Source organism: Manis javanica, chromosome 2, assembly GCF_040802235.1.
Source record: "Manis javanica isolate MJ-LG chromosome 2, MJ_LKY, whole genome shotgun sequence".
NCBI lineage: Eukaryota > Metazoa > Chordata > Mammalia > Pholidota > Manidae > Manis > Manis javanica.
Genome location: NC_133157.1, coordinates 9821069 through 9836601, shown reverse-complemented (window position 1 = coordinate 9836601; position 15533 = coordinate 9821069). Strand labels below are relative to the sequence as shown.

Genomic DNA, 15533 nt, shown 5'->3' with positions numbered 1-15533 from the left:
ACCTCATGCTTCTGGTGCTTCATCTCAGGCTATAGATTTACATGGTCAGCTTGGAACCTAGCCAATCGCTTCTCGGAGTAGATGTAGCAACTTGGGCCTAGGGCTTTAGGAAAAGGACTTCTCCTGAACTCTTACTCTTACAAGGGTGATAACACAGGTAGTACCAGGAAAGTTTGAAGAACAGATTCAAGAGTCCATAATTCGAAAAACTTTCATCAAGCCTATACTATGTGTATTCTTCTGGGGATACAATCAGACACAGTTCCTGACCCACAGAAACATGGAGGCTGGTGGCAGAGACAGATATACACACAATTACAAAATAATACAATCTTGCTGCAACAGAGGGATGTACAAGGTGCTATGAGATATTAGAGGCAGAAGAGATTAACTGTTCGGGGAAATCAGATTCGGACTCCTAAGCAGGAGTCCAGACAGAAATGGATGGGAGTGGAGCTAGCACTCTGAGTAAAGTAGCATGTGCCAAGGGGCAACAGACAATGGCCAGGAAGCTAGGGGAAGAGCTGAAGGAAAACATTTTGCAGAGCACAGAACACAGAGGGAGAATGTGATAGGGAAGAAAAACAGTTTTGGCTGTGATGACCCACCTTCACGGCTCTCTCACTAATAATGGAACAGTAATAAGGTACAGCAGGGTACAGTAGCAGCAGCTACAGTCTGCAGAGCATGTGCAAGCATTTCTCACTACTCCTAGTCCTTACAACCACCCTTCACTCTGCCCATTCACAAGAAAATGAAACTTAAGGACGAGCCTAAAAACATACACCTTAGTGACAGATTAAGGACTCAAACCTAGGTCTCCTGGATCCAAAGCCTGTACTTGTTCTACTACATGTAATATGAACTTGAAGAGATACAGGTGACTCTTCCCAGTGAAAACCAAAAGAAAAAACAAATCTTGTATAATTCATGGTGCTGGGCAAAGTTAATGACAGAAAAAAAATCAGTCACCATTTTCCGTTTAGTTTTCTTGTGCACCATATTCCACATGGAGTCCCCATCCCCACTCTGGCTTTTCCTCAGGCCTTCAACACCAATATGCTATGGCCAACATCATACTTAAAGATGAGAAACTCGAAGCTTTTCTATTAAGATCAGATACAAAGTGAGGACGCCCCCTGAAACTACTCCTTTCAATACTGTCATCTACGTAGAAAATCCAAATAAATAAACGAAAAAACTCCCAGAAAAAGCAACTATATAGCAAAGTTGCAGGATATAAGGTTAATATATAAAAGTCAAATGCTTTCTTATATACCAACAATAAACAAGTGGAATTTGAAATTACCATAGTCACTCATTCATGTTAAGGTAAATTTACTGGGTGAACCTTGTGAGGCAACAAAGCCCAGAAGAATGAGAATGAGTTTGAGACTAAGACTTGGGTTACAACTCAGCTCTGCCATTACTCTGCAACTCTCAACAAGGTAGATGACCTCTCTTAGTTTGCATTTAGGTATCTGTAAGTATGCTACTACTTAGCTGGAAGGGGTACACAGACTTCTGTTCACACAAATTTTACTGTACTGTAATGATGTCACTAAGTCTCCATTGCACTGGAGTTAGCAGTTCTCAAGGGCTGAGGGCAGGGTTTGTGGTACCACCTGCTAGGGGGTATTCTGTCATATGAGCAGAAGGGCCAGATTGTTAATGCCTGAAGGATGTTGCTGGCATTAAGAACCTAAGGGCCAGGAAAGCTAAATGTCCTGCAATGTAAGGGACAATCATACAATACAAATTGTTCTGCTCAAAATGGTGGTAAGAAACACACCACTGAAAAACACTACAGTCAATAGTAGTATTTTTATTGTTCATCTTTATAGTATTATGTATATGCTTTTGAACAAATTGGATTAAAGCCAGGTATGTCAAAGGTACTGAACAAATTGGATTAAAGCCAGGTATGTCAAAGGTACAACTGGGCCACGTAAACCACAACTGTTACGTTTTCTTATGCTCAATACATCATTTAGTACTTTAAGACATATTTGAGTAGACCAAATGGTGTGCTTTGAGAATTCCTGTCAGGACAATGCTGACCTCTTCTGTTAAGCAATCCTTGTTTAGCTGTGTGTCCACTTCCATCTGAATGGAGCCTAGCTAGACCAGGAACTAGGGCAATGAGACACAGAAGTTTTGGCAGCCATCCTGAGGCAGAAATTTCTGACAGAATTTGTTTTTACCCCATTCATGAATCTGAGGAACCAAGGTCCACTCCCTACTTACCTTTTGCAAATCAATGGAAAGCTGCTGAATGAATGCTTGGAGCTCTTGTTCTTTTTGCTCCAGGACTGTGATCTTGATTTCTGCATCTGTTTTTGAAGCTTTCACATGATCTCTTCATTGAAACAAAGCAAACAATAAACACATTTGGATATTTCATTTAAGGCACACTCTTGCACAGGAAAAATACAGATGGTTCTTTACATGTCAGAGCTGCAAACATTAGCCATGTGAAGGTTATCAATGGAGAAGACTCCTGGCTCTTTCTGAAGCAGAATCCCAAAGAGAACAATTCCACCCAGGTTTAAGTGAGAAATCTTGATCTGCCTTCAGTTACTGAACAGCTTACAGTCTGAATTGCTTGGTAGGGCTGGAGGGTCCTCAGGTTAGGCAGGTGAAGAAGAGTGAGGGTTTTGGGGGAGGGGGAGATCTGAGCCCTAGAGAGGTAAGGATAAGTCCAGAAATGTCTGTCAGGACTGAGATCAGAGAGGGATTGAAATGAGCAGTAGGAAAGGCAGGTGGGCTAGAGCTGGAGCTACACTGACACCTCTTCCCGCGGGCCCCACAGACCAAGCGAGAACCTCTGCTCTTCCAGCGTCGAGTAGTGTCTCTGCAACTCCTCTAGCTTCCCGCGAAGGTCTGAGGACAGCTGACTAGAGGTCAGCAACTCCTCCTGGGTGTGAAGAAGTTCTCTGGTTCGTGCCTCCAACTCTTGCTCCATTTTCCCCAGACTTTCTTCTTTTTTTAAAAGCTGTTACAAAGATAAAAAGTTTCACTGGACAATTATTAAAAAATATATATATTTTTAAAATCTGGACAAATAAACCAAACTTTTACAACATTTTCTGTGACCTTATATGGGGCTTTATATGCCCAGTAGTTAAAAAAGAAAGAGAAGGAAAAGGCAATAGATTTCAAACAGAACTCTTCCATTTTAATAAACTGAAAAACACAAATGGGATTAATGTCAAAGACTACTAGGGCATGTTTATCAGCAATGAGAGAGTGATGACTAGCAAAATCAGAGTAATTAATCATCTATTCAGCATTTAGCTACTAAAACAATAATGCGCACCATGTGTTTGACTTTACTTAGTTCCTGCTGCTGGAATCCCTCTAATTCATCCATTTCATCTCTCCTTTGAAAAAGATTCAAACTCTGGTTCTTCATCTCCTGTAACTGAGCTGTCAGAAACCTCTTCTCCTATTTGGAAGAAGATGACATCAACTAAGGTCACTAAGACATTAGAAATCCATATTATGTAAGCAGAATTCTGAATAAAGGAAAATCTTAAGGAAATCTCTTGTCAGTGGACAATACTAAATTGATAATAGGAAGCTTTACAGTAATATGACCTATATGGCATTACCCACAAGTTCTTTTAAGTTAAAAATAAATGTTTTTTAAATGACAGCTGTGAATAAGGGGAACAAGAGCAATAATTACTTAACACTTAAAGTTCTTAAATGTGATCAGCAATTCCGGATACCCATTTTACACATCTATTCTAAGTGACACACTGAACTGTCTGAACAACAGTAACTGGAGTATGATGGAATGCCATTAAAGAACTAGATGTACTTAAGTAGAATTGATTTCAGTTACCAAGTTCAGTTAGCAAGTCAACAAAAACTAGACATGATTGGGGTCAGCAGGTTACTATTTACTAAATGACAGCTTCCCAAGATAGATTCTCTCAAAGACAAACCCTATTGCAGTTTCCAATTCTTGATTGAAAGGAAATTAAAAGTCTAAAAACAACACTTTCAAGAGTCACAATGGCATCACAGACCTGCATGAATGTCTCATTACTCTTTCCCAGTCTAAAATATTTCCCACCCGCTCCTTTGTTGGGGGGGCGGTGGTAGGGGAGAAAAAGAGTTCCCTTACTGAACTGAAAGAGGTTTTATTTAGTTCAACGGATCCCCCTTCACCATAATTTTAAAAGATAAAAAAATAGTCCAATGAGAATTTCAATTGTTACTATCTTAAGAGTTTTTTTTAAGACAAGAAAATTTTAACCTAACCCATATCTCACACTTAAGGAAATCACCATTAGCACCATGTTTAGAGATTTTTTTTCTAAAACACACGTTTCTCTGGGAGACGGCTTAACTTTTCTGTAATTCTTTCCTTACATAAATATGTTAAAGCATTTGGATAGCTTGATAATCACGTTTCTACAGAGCACCAAAAGAAAATCACTGGTTTAACTTTTGTGTTTTATCCCAAGAATGGAGCAATAATAAATTCAATCTGCTTAATAAAATTAACAGTAAGTATATTTTGCAACTGAATATATCATCTAAGAAATAATTTTTCTACCATAAAGAGTAATTTAGGAGTACTCCATGAAAACAAGGAATTAAGTGGGTAGCAGCATATAATTCAGGCTGTGGAAGCTAACTATTGATTATTTTAAGTTAAAGTGTTTTTCTGGAGAAGATAAGTAATGACTCTGTAACATCTGACTACACTGATAGATAGTGATTGCAATGGGGTGTCGGTGGGGGAGACTTGATAATATGGGTGAATGTTGAAACCATGTTGCTCACGTGAAACCTTCGTAAGACTGTGTACCAATGATACCTTAATAAAAAAAAAGAGGAAAAAATAGATTAACTAATTAAAGTGTTTTTCTAATTGTGGGTTTGGAATTTCATTTTCCTGTTCATGTCTGGGCACCAGGAATACATTACGTTAGGCACCCACACAGTGTTGCACAAGCTATGGTGCTAGAATAATCAGTTTTCCTCATCTGTGTGTAGCCAAGAGGTTCTTGTATCTGCTCAATGTTGAGCCTTGAGAAATGCCCTCCTTCCCCTCAAAATTAGGTAACATACCTAGTGTTACCACAGTGTCAATCAGGACCCCAGTAGGAAATACATGGCAGACTCAAATTAGGTATTTTCAGAGATTTTAATAAAGGGACTTTTCAAAATTGTCGGTGGGGTAAGAAAGCCAAGAGATAATGTGCTACCGATAGCTGAGCATGAAGGGGCGAAGGAGCAAAGGGATGATGAGGTCACAAGAAACCCAGGAAGAGAAACTATGTCAAGAGGGAAAACCAAAGGTAAACCAAACTGGAGCTGTAACTTTTGGCCGTGGGATACAGCTAACCTGAGGCGATACCGCATGAAGAAGGCTGGAGAAATAAACATCCCAACCACATTCTTGGTGTTCCCCACTGGCAGAACCCAATTCAAAGCCGGAAGGCAATGGAGCCCTGCTGACGCAGTTCCTCTCAGCCTTCGGGCCCACAGAGGAAGATGAGAGGCGGAGAGCATCTTGTGAGGGACAAACAATAGGTATCCAGCATGCCCACCAACAAAGGGAAGACATGAGCTTTTCAAGTCAGTGTCTAATCATCCAGTACCCTGCTTCCAAGAGGTGCTACAGTAATCAGTACACTGGGTACTGGAGAAACCATTTTCCCAGCCCCTAAGGAGACCCATGTCCATGATGAGACAAAAATAAAGAGGGACTGACCTTTTCAAGGTAATCCATTTTTTCTGACCATTCCTAAAACAAAACAACAAAAAAGTATAGTTTCCGGGGAAGAGTATCAGTAATATCAAGATTTTCAGATATTAAACAAAATTAAAACAAAACAACCTAACTCCCCCTCAAAAGCAACGAAACAGAACAGCAAATTAAAAAAATCCGTGAAGTTGGCTTAATTTATGAAAGCCAAGAGTCCTAAAAGGAGAAGAAAATGAACCCTTTATAAAACTCTAGAACATAAATTTAAGCCTGCAGATGTCTGCTGAGCAGAGCACCTGACAAAGCTCTACCTGCTGTTCTGGTGCAGCTTTTCAGCTTCCTCAGAGTGTTTTCCCATGAGTACTATTATTTTTTGGGAGCAAGTAGCTGGGACCATTTGAAATGGTAACTTCAATTGATGTTTAGAAATTAATTTGCTGAAGGAATGGAGTCTTCAATAGCCCCTGATAATAACCTTCCTTCTTATCTTGATTTTACCAATATACTTTATGCTGCCTGGTGCAAGTTAAAGGAAAGGGATTATGCCCCTTATTCACAAATCAGAGAACAGGGCAAAAAATAACCATTGGTACAAAAGACCATATCCCAAGTGCCTACAATCAGAACCCAACAATTTTGGATTATATCTTAATTAATATACACTTATACCATAGTTATCCACTAAGTATTGGTGAATGTTTTTCTCTGGCTAGTAAATGTCCTAGATGACTAGTACACACTTTCAAACATACCAACCAACTGCCCTACCTACTGTAGTATAGCTGAAACAAATTATAAATTTTCTTATATGAAATACAATAAATTGACAGTCTTAATACATCAGGATTCTCATTATATCTTGATACTTCTCTTAAATTTAAAATGTCATTGAACAAAATATACTTCATAATTATTATAAGAGCCATTAATAGAACTGTTTTTCTTTCTTACTGTCATTCTTTCGATTTGTCAGCATCTTTCGATGGATGGTTCTGATGAGATTTTAGGAATTCCTTTCTGTCTAGCTGGCTGGGGTTGAAGAAACTTGGGAAGATAAATTTTAAGAACTATGTACATCATGGATGATGGCTAGTTTGACAGCACCTTCTCCACCACAAAACGCAAGTGTTTGCGGTCTAGGCTTTGAGACAGGTTTTTAGAGGACAAGACCTTTTTCCTCATCTTGGGACTTGCCACCAGATTATAGACATACTATTTTCCTTCTCCACTTTACAAAGTTACACGGTTGCAGAAACTCTCACATTCTGGACCAATTTCATGATTATAAACTTTCTCGATGACTACCCACCATACGGCCAGATGAAATCTAAAAAAACATATATAGCATTTCTTTTCTCCTAGCCTGTAAATATTTTCTCCTAGCCTGTAAGTATTTTCTACCAGGTTTTTGTTATGATTTTTAAATCATGTCACTAAGTGAAATCTTTTCACCAGTCTTGGGCAGGGTCACATACAAAATACCTGGTCCTTTCTGGCTAATGCCAAAGCCAGTCCTTCTGCCATTTTGGCTCTGTTGGCCTGGAATGTTTCATTCTGCTCTTGAAATTTCCGCATGGAAGCTGTTAACAAAGAGGCTCTATTTGAGATATGGAAATATTTCAGATACGGCATGACAAATAGCCCATGTGATTAATTTACAATTGTCATCTAACAAAAAAGATCATGGTCATGGAAGTGGATTATGAAACTGGGAAAAACCTGATCTATCTTGACTTTCCCAGAATCTTAGTAATAGATCAGTTTTTTGTGTGTTTCCTGTTTTTTTTTTTTTTCTGTAATAGTCAAATATATACATATAGGTAAATGCCAAAGGTAACTTTTTAAATGGTACTAGGATACAACACTTGAGTTAAATAGGTAGCCAGAAAACACCAATGCAGTTGCTAAGTGGTGGCTACCACCACTTTATCAGAATTAAAAACAAAAACAGAAATCAAACCAAGGCAAAAAAAACTTTCTTTTCTTTTAAAAATTAAGAAGACAACAGAAAATACCTTTCTCTTTCTGTTGCATCTTTCTTGGACTGAGCTCAAAGGAGAACACAGGACTTAGGGTAGACTAAATGCAGTGTGGGTCCCATTGTTGGAGGAGTGGTGACAGGTAGGGACGTCCGCCTGTTACTGAGCATAGCAGCTCGAACCAAAGTCTCCTAATCCAGGCCCAAGGGCCAGGCACTAGATTTTACTGAAATCTAAGGGCAGCCAATAAACTGGTCAATTGGATGGAGACAAGCTGTTCCAAATAATGACCATCCTCCTAAGGAGCATGCCCATAAGGCAACATGAGTTGTACACTTATAAATATCAGACAAATGTTATTTCAACATGATTAAGAAATACACTACTTATAAAGATTTGAGCTATGATGAGGGACAAACTTAATCACATGCTATTGTTTCATTTCAAAAAACTAAGCTCTGAGAAGATTAATAAAAAAGCAGGAAAAAAAATACGTACAATCCTGGTGTTTTTCTAATGCAATTTCAAGCTTCTCTTTTATCTTCTGCAAGTTTCGGACCTGTTCAGCATAGTCTTGGGTGAGGTGGGTGACGCACATACCAGGAATGGACAAACATCAGGAAAGGAAGTTAATTAAACAAAAAAAATGAATGAAAATGATGATGATTTTCTCAATCTGAAAACCATACCTGTTAAGGAGAGCTAGGCAGACAGCCTCCCATTAACAACGAACAACACAGGCAAACAGGTAAAGCACAAACTATCCACAGTGTAAACAGTGAATACACACAGGCAGGTTTGTTTAGCCTGGAAAAAGGACAAGAACTGGGCCTGGTCTAGTCATCAAAAATGCCCTGCACTGAAAACCGGTATTATCTCGTTACTTAAATTTCAAATCTCAGTTTTCATTTCCTCAGCAGCAGATCAGGGAACTTACTACATAAGCAGCTCACTTCTAGTCATATAACTGTGTCACAGTGGTCAGGGCAATAGCAAACACCTTATCACAGTACTGCCTTTTCCATGAAAGTACTTATTTCTCTAAAAAGTCAGCTTCCTTCCTACACGGGAACTGAACTTCCTATGCTATATTGAAGGTGAATTCATTTTCTGGGCGATGGGGGGGCCAAAGAAGAGACCACAGTAGAAAAGTAGACACACTTTAGTTTAAATCCTACCTCTCCCAGTCCTGTGCTGAGAGATGTTAAGAAAATAACTGATTCTAAGTATTAGATTCTTCACTTATCAAAATGGTAATATCAACTGTACCTACTTCAGAGGATGCATTTGATAATAAACTGTTTTATATGCCTTGGGTAATAAACCAGTGTTCTCTAGGCCTAAGCACCTGGCACACAGTGCTCAATAAAAAGTAGCCACTATTGTTGTTACCAGGATTCACAGTGAGTCTGTAGGAAAATACCCAGGATGTAGGTGGGCTCAGTAAACGTCAGTTCTCTTTCCTGTCCCTTCTTGAGACAAAAGTCAAGCCTGAACTATTCTTCCTTCTATACTGGGGAAGGTATATTGTATAATTTTCTACCCAAGATTAAACAAGTATAAAGCCATTTCACCTCTGCAAGCTGACCTTGTTTATACAGGTAGGGGCAACAGGATAGTTAACAGTTGAGTTTAAAGCAGACTGCAGTTAAGAATATGGACTCTAACATTAAGATATCTGGGTTTGGACGCCTCCTCTACCACCTATTGTGTGATTTTTAACCTCATTGAGCCTGTAAGGCTACAGTGAAGACCTAATGAGATGACTGGCTAACTGGTACCTGTGAGCTATATGAGTGGCCTTTGGTAACTACACAAACACAAATATCACACATACAATTTGATGACTTTTGTAGTGTGTTGCTTTCACTGCAACAAAATAGGCATAAGGCCAAGGGACAAAAAGAAACACAGAAGCCACTGACCACTTCACAAGATGAAGCTTTCAAAATGTATCCACTGACAGAAACCAGAATAAGAACTCACAACTCTATCATATCATGCCCTGTGAAGGCAAAAGATATAACGGGAGTTGCATAAATTGTAAACTGCACACAAAGGATATAATGAGAGTTATAGCTTTTATGTAAGTGTTGAAGTTAGAAATGTCACTGAAAAGTGGCTCAAAGACCCAGAACGACACTTAGAGTTGACATGTAGCTGTAGCAAATGGCAACATGGCACCAAGCTTTCTCTGGTGCTGAAGAATCTAGTATCTGTAACTATTACTCCCTACTCCTCATCTAAAGCAAACTATGCTAACGGATGAAAGATGGTCAAATCTATTCTACATATACTTTTAATACCTTTCATATCCATGGCTAGAAACCTCAGGAGCAGAAAATGTAAGTTTTTTTTTTTAAACCTTAAAACTCAGTTTTGAATTTCTACTATTTAGTACACTAACAAAAGAAGGGAAAAATGGGGATGTAAATTGCTCCTTTTTGACCAAGATCAAAATATGTCAAAATAACTATAAGGTTATGTTAAATGGCTATTTTATAGGGTGAAAGGGTCAGCCAAAACAAATTTTCTGTTTGGTTTTATGAATTCTTGGACATACCAGAAAGTCTGGCCTCTAACTTCCGTATCTGTTCATTCCTTCTCAAAAGCTGAGACGAAAGATCCTCTCTGGAACTGCTACCATCAGAAGCCTGTTCAGACAGACACAAGAGGAGGGTGGATTCATACATGGGTTTTCAGCAGTGTAAGACTGCAGTACTGAATCGGAAAGTGACAACCTTTCTTTTAGGTTTGGTAACACTTTAACTGTGGTCATTGGAAAGCTTTTTAACATACCTAGGCCCTAGCTTCTCTACCTGTAAAATAAAAGGAACACTATCTTCCCTATAATGGGAAGGAGCTATAAGATGCTAAACAGATAAATTACATGTGTCTGTGTGCATACATGCTATGGGAATAAATGATGGTAAACAAATCCACTACAATTATACTACACCAAATATACAATATAAAACATATTTTCAGTAATAAAAAAGGGAAGCAGTTTATTTTTCCAAAGGTAAAACCCTGGGATAAAGGGGGGAAGGTAGTTTAGCGAAGTATCAAAACGGTCTGTGATGAAGAATCTATCACTGACGCTGGAAAAGTTTCGGTATTGTCATCCACAATGAATCAAAGACTTTAGCAGATAATATGCACTCAACAGTCAGCATATTAATGAGACATCAAAGACAGGGAAGCCACTGAGGAGCTTCAAGCATTGGAGAGACATGAACAAATCTGCTTTGGGGAGTTACTGGAGGCAGGGAGCACAGATTAAGTTACCACATTTGTCCAAGAAAGAAAGACAGCCTGAAATAAAAAGGAAGTAAATGTACTACCAGTAAATGGAGTAGAGAGAGCAAGTTTGAGATATTTAGGAGATGGAAGCCAAAATACTGCTGACTGACTGCATGCAAGGATATGACGGAAGGAAGGGTCTAAAATGCCTCCAAGGTTTCTTGCTGGCGACTTGGCAGGTGATGGTACACATCTGAAAATGGAGTTAATTAATTATGTCCATTTTAGAATTTGAGAAACCAGAGGAAAGGCATCTGGTTGAAGAAATATATGCAGTGGGATATAAGGATCTGGAGATAGGGAGTGAGGATCAGAATGTATACATAGTAAGTTCAACAGATGACTTTAGAAGTCTCAAAGAAAAGTATGAATTCAGGCCAACCTCTGTATCTCGAGTTCATTTGAGATGAGAGACTTCATTTAGTGTGTCATCTTGAAGGCAAAGCAGGTACTTCTGCCACAGAACTCACCATTAAAACTGTACCATGTCCTTCAGCCTGGTGATCAAATGTGTATTTATATTTCCTGGGCCGTATACCAGCCAATGATTTAGATCTGGCAACCTTACTGTTCCATCCCAATAACCTAATAGCTCCAGCCACGTCATCTGACCTAAGACTGGCAGTATAAGAGAGGAGGAGGAAGACTCATCTGACTATGAAAATAGCTCAAGTGTCTATCACCAGGAAAAGACAGACTGCGGCCTTGTCAAACTGCGGGATCTTACATAGCAGTAAAAACAAATGAACCACAGTTTCGTGGAATACAGATGCATTATAGAAACATGCTAAGTAAAAAAAAAAATCCAAGAAGACTACGGTGTACCAGTTTTATAAAGTTCAAAATTAAGTAACATAGAACAATAAATTGTTTGTGAATGTATATGTATCTTTAAAAGCAAGGGAATAAAAAATACAACACTTAGGGTAGTGGTTAACTGGAGCGGTTAACAGGGAGGGGGAAAAGGAATTGGGAAGGATTATACAGGAGGCTTCAACAATATCGATAATGTTCTACTTTTTTGGATAGGCAACAGATTAACAAGAACTCATTGTATTTTTATGCTTTATTCTTTATATTTATGCTACCTATATTCTCTCACATATACCAAGCATTATAAATATATATTTTTAAGTTATCTTTTAGAGGATCCTGTCATATGCTAAAGACATGCTTTTAAATTCTAAGGCATGAAATGTATCAAAAATAAGAAAAAAGAAATAGAGCACCTCAGACTAAGAAGACTCAGGTATAAAATACAAATATTCTTGCAATTTTAAAGGAAAATACTTACTGGAGGGATTCCCTGAAATATTATTTTAAAAATATACTTGACTGTACTGAATACTGAAAACTAGAGAAGATACTTACGAAGTCATCTCCTGAGTCAGCTCCCATAGAGGCAACCGATTCCTTGCTCACTGACCGTGGTATCCTAGTAGCACCTCCTGGCCTCTGGGTGACAGCAGTCTCTTCTGCAATTTTCTTCTTTAGTTTTGCAAACATTTTTGCAGTATGGCTATCCTGCACTGATGACCAGCTTTTCAACCACCACAGTAGACCTTAATCCTTAGTCCAGCAAACAGGAATTCAGAGACCAGTGCCTAAAAAGTTCCAGACATCCAAGCTAGCTGCATTCCCATTTCAATGTAAGCAAAGGGCTTATGGCAACACTGTATCTATAAATCAGATGAAAGAGCTCTAAGTTAAACATTGGAGAGATTTCACATCTGAGTTATTTTAAGCTTCAGGTTTCAAAATTCAAGTTTCATAATTTTGCATGCACACTTATTAGAACACAATTACCAAACGTTTAAAAAGCAGTCAGGTGCTTTGTACACACAGATAAGGAAATCTAGTTTGGAGTACATGAAGTAACCTGCCAAAGATTGTATGGCTAAGTGGCAGGGCTGGTATTTGAACCCAGGACTCTGACTCACAAGTTTGCTTTTTTCTTTTTTTAATTACACTACATTGGCTATGGCATATAACACATTTAGAATAATTTCCCAGGGCAAACAGTAACATCACATCATGTTCCTGAATCCTTCCCCCAATATTGAGTTTAACCAGTGGATTGGGGGTTTTGTTGTTTGTTTTATAAGATAAAAACAAAAACATGTAACTCAATACAGGGGAAGGTGTAACATTCTAATGTTATAGGATGGTTTGCAATCAACTGTTTACTAGAAAAAGCTGACAACCGAGAAAAAAATAGGCAGGCCAGATAACTAACTACATTGTACAAATATCAGATTTCCTTAAACATTTCACGGAAATGCTTTGTGGTTCTTTTCAGGATGATTAAAATTACCTCAAATCAGTTTCTTTTTCCTCAGAATATTTTGCACGCTATTTAACATGTGATTGAAATGTCTGTTCCTCTCAATGGTGTATAAAACATTAATAACCTGGTTCCAACCTTAACTTTTCATGTTTTGTGATCTATAAATAACTTCTTACCACTTAAGACTGTCCGTTTAAGTCTGAACAATTCTCCAAAAACTTTATCTTCAATGTCTGTAAACCACCTACTCACCTGGCTCATCTATTAGATTTAAAATGGCCTGGAGGTCAAAGCATCCTGTCCTGCATGAAGACAAAGATAAAAGGCACTGGATATTTCCATTCAACCATAAGGTCTAACTGTTGGGAGGCCGTGGAAGTGGAAGAAGGTAGAAAAACTTGGGGTAGGGGGGAGAGGAGGGTATGGGAGAGAAACCTGTCACTTCCACGATCCTCAATGGGCTACCTTCCTACTCCTTAGTCTCCTTTGCATTTGTGATTAAGCCTAAGAGCTTCACTTACAGGTACAGAGGGTGGAATCTCCTAATGCAGAAGGTGCCACAATTCACTTTGCCTTGGGAGCCCTGAGCAAAGCAAGTTCACAGGGCCAGCATTTATTTCTCAGTTGAGTCTGACATTCACATTGTTTACCTGGCTAGACCTTGGGTTGTCTAGTCAGAGAGCCTTGATTCACACTAAGAAAGTCGCTGAGGAAAACGATGGCTAAGTTAGGTAAAAGCTGCCTAACGCCCAGGGAGACTGCCAAGGCAGTTTGGATCCCACTCACACAAGATCCTTCCAGACCCGCCCGTGCTTGGACTGTCGAAAAGGGAGGGGACCCAAGATCTCTCCCTTTTGACAGCAAGGAAACAGATTCAGAGAGGAGTGACTTGTCCAAGGTCGCGCAGAGGGGTACTCCGACACCCCAGGCTCCAGACTCCCATGCCCGGCAGCCCGCAACATCCTCCTTTTAGCACCCCGGTCCCGCCCCCCGTCTCGGGTCTGGGGCAACGGCGGCCGGGCCGCTTTGGGGACAGACCGAGGCCACCGGGAAAACGAGGGGCCTGCTCGCGTCTCCGGCCCCAGCCCGCGCACCTGCGGCTCTCTGGGTAGCGGGCAGAGCCCCGCCTCCGGAGCTTCTCTTGAGCGCCGGCCCGCGTCACCAGCCCCTCGGCCCGCCAGCTAGCAGAGCAGCGACCCGGAAACCCACGTCCCCAGCGCACCGGAAGTGGCTGCGCGCGGGGGCCCTTTTGCCGCACGCATGCGCTTGCGCGTGGTCTCTGCCGCCGGCGGCGCGAGCTTGCGAGTGGCGGTTGAAGCGGATCTGCTGGAGGGCGCGGAGGCGGGTCGTTCCCTCCTGCCCGCCTGCCACGTCAGCCCGCTGCCGACCTGCAGCAAAGACTATATGGGACCAAACCTTTCTTCTGCTATTTTTAAAGGGGGCGGCGCGGAGCTGGGCGAGTGGGAGGAGCGATGGGACCTGCGTCTGCTTACCTGGGCCGTGGCTCCGCAGGCTAGCGCGGAGCTTCCATTCTTCCCTAATCCCACTGCACCCCGCGCACAGTCGTCTGTCACGGTACTAGGCGACCACTGCAAGTCCGTACCTCCAGAAACTGGTACTGGGACCTCTCACCAAGTGTTTCAGTTTTCGTGCCTTTCGACCTGCAGTAGGTTATACGTTTAATTTCGCAACCGAGGACACACATAATGTACCATTGAAAAAGTTTCTAGAATCGTAACCCTTATTATGTAAGGCACTCCAATATATTGCATTTCATTAAAAAATTATGCTGGTAGCAGCCCGCTAAATTCATTTCACTATCCACTAATAGGCCTACAACTTTTGACATATAAAGGATGTCCAGAGACGTAAATCTGCCTTATTGAAAATGACAGTACAAATCAACCCACGTCGGGTCTCTCGACTCAGTGCCGACCAAGCCAGACATTCCACATTAAAGTTGCTCTTTTTCTGGCTCCAGACCTAATACCAGCCAGAGGCATAGCAGCTACCACCAACCCCTAAAACAAGCCCTCCCTCGGCGTGTCCCAGTTCTGACCAATGGGAGCAGGGCTAGCAAAAATCTGACTAGGACTCCGAAGAAATGTACAAACTAGGATAATATAAACATCAGATACAAAACCTCACCAAAGTTTGTAAAGTGTCTGAGGTGTTATCTGAAAGAAGCAAGCCTTAACAGTTTAGCACTTGTCAACAATACTGAAGTACTGAAAAC

The 15533-nt window shown here is 40.4% G+C and overlaps 1 protein-coding gene across 6 annotated transcripts in view; it reads right to left on the bottom strand.

Moving 5' to 3' along the window:
• The window catches only part of GOLGA1 (golgin A1), a 41963-nt gene extending 27307 nt beyond the window's left edge, over positions 1-14656 (bottom strand). Inside the window, exons 1-10 of one of the 6 annotated variants that reach the window (XM_037008173.2) lie at positions 14392-14656; positions 13550-13599; positions 12382-12614; positions 10271-10361; positions 8206-8280; positions 7211-7308; positions 5735-5767; positions 3320-3448; positions 2826-2995; positions 2248-2359 (exon numbers count right to left, since the gene is read on the bottom strand). In XM_037008173.2, coding sequence (XP_036864068.2) covers positions 2248-2359; positions 2826-2995; positions 3320-3448; positions 5735-5767; positions 7211-7308; positions 8206-8280; positions 10271-10361; positions 12382-12516 — 843 coding nt within the window. In that variant the 5' untranslated portion in view covers positions 12517-12614; positions 13550-13599; positions 14392-14656. Of the gene's footprint in view, positions 1-2247; positions 2360-2825; positions 2996-3319; positions 3449-5734; positions 5768-7210; positions 7309-8205; positions 8281-10270; positions 10362-12381; positions 12690-13549 lie in introns of all 6 variants that reach the window. The other 5 variants (XM_037008172.2, XM_073224615.1, XM_037008175.2 and 2 more) reach the window with 5 other exon arrangements.
• Between the last annotated feature and the right edge of the window lie 877 nt (positions 14657-15533).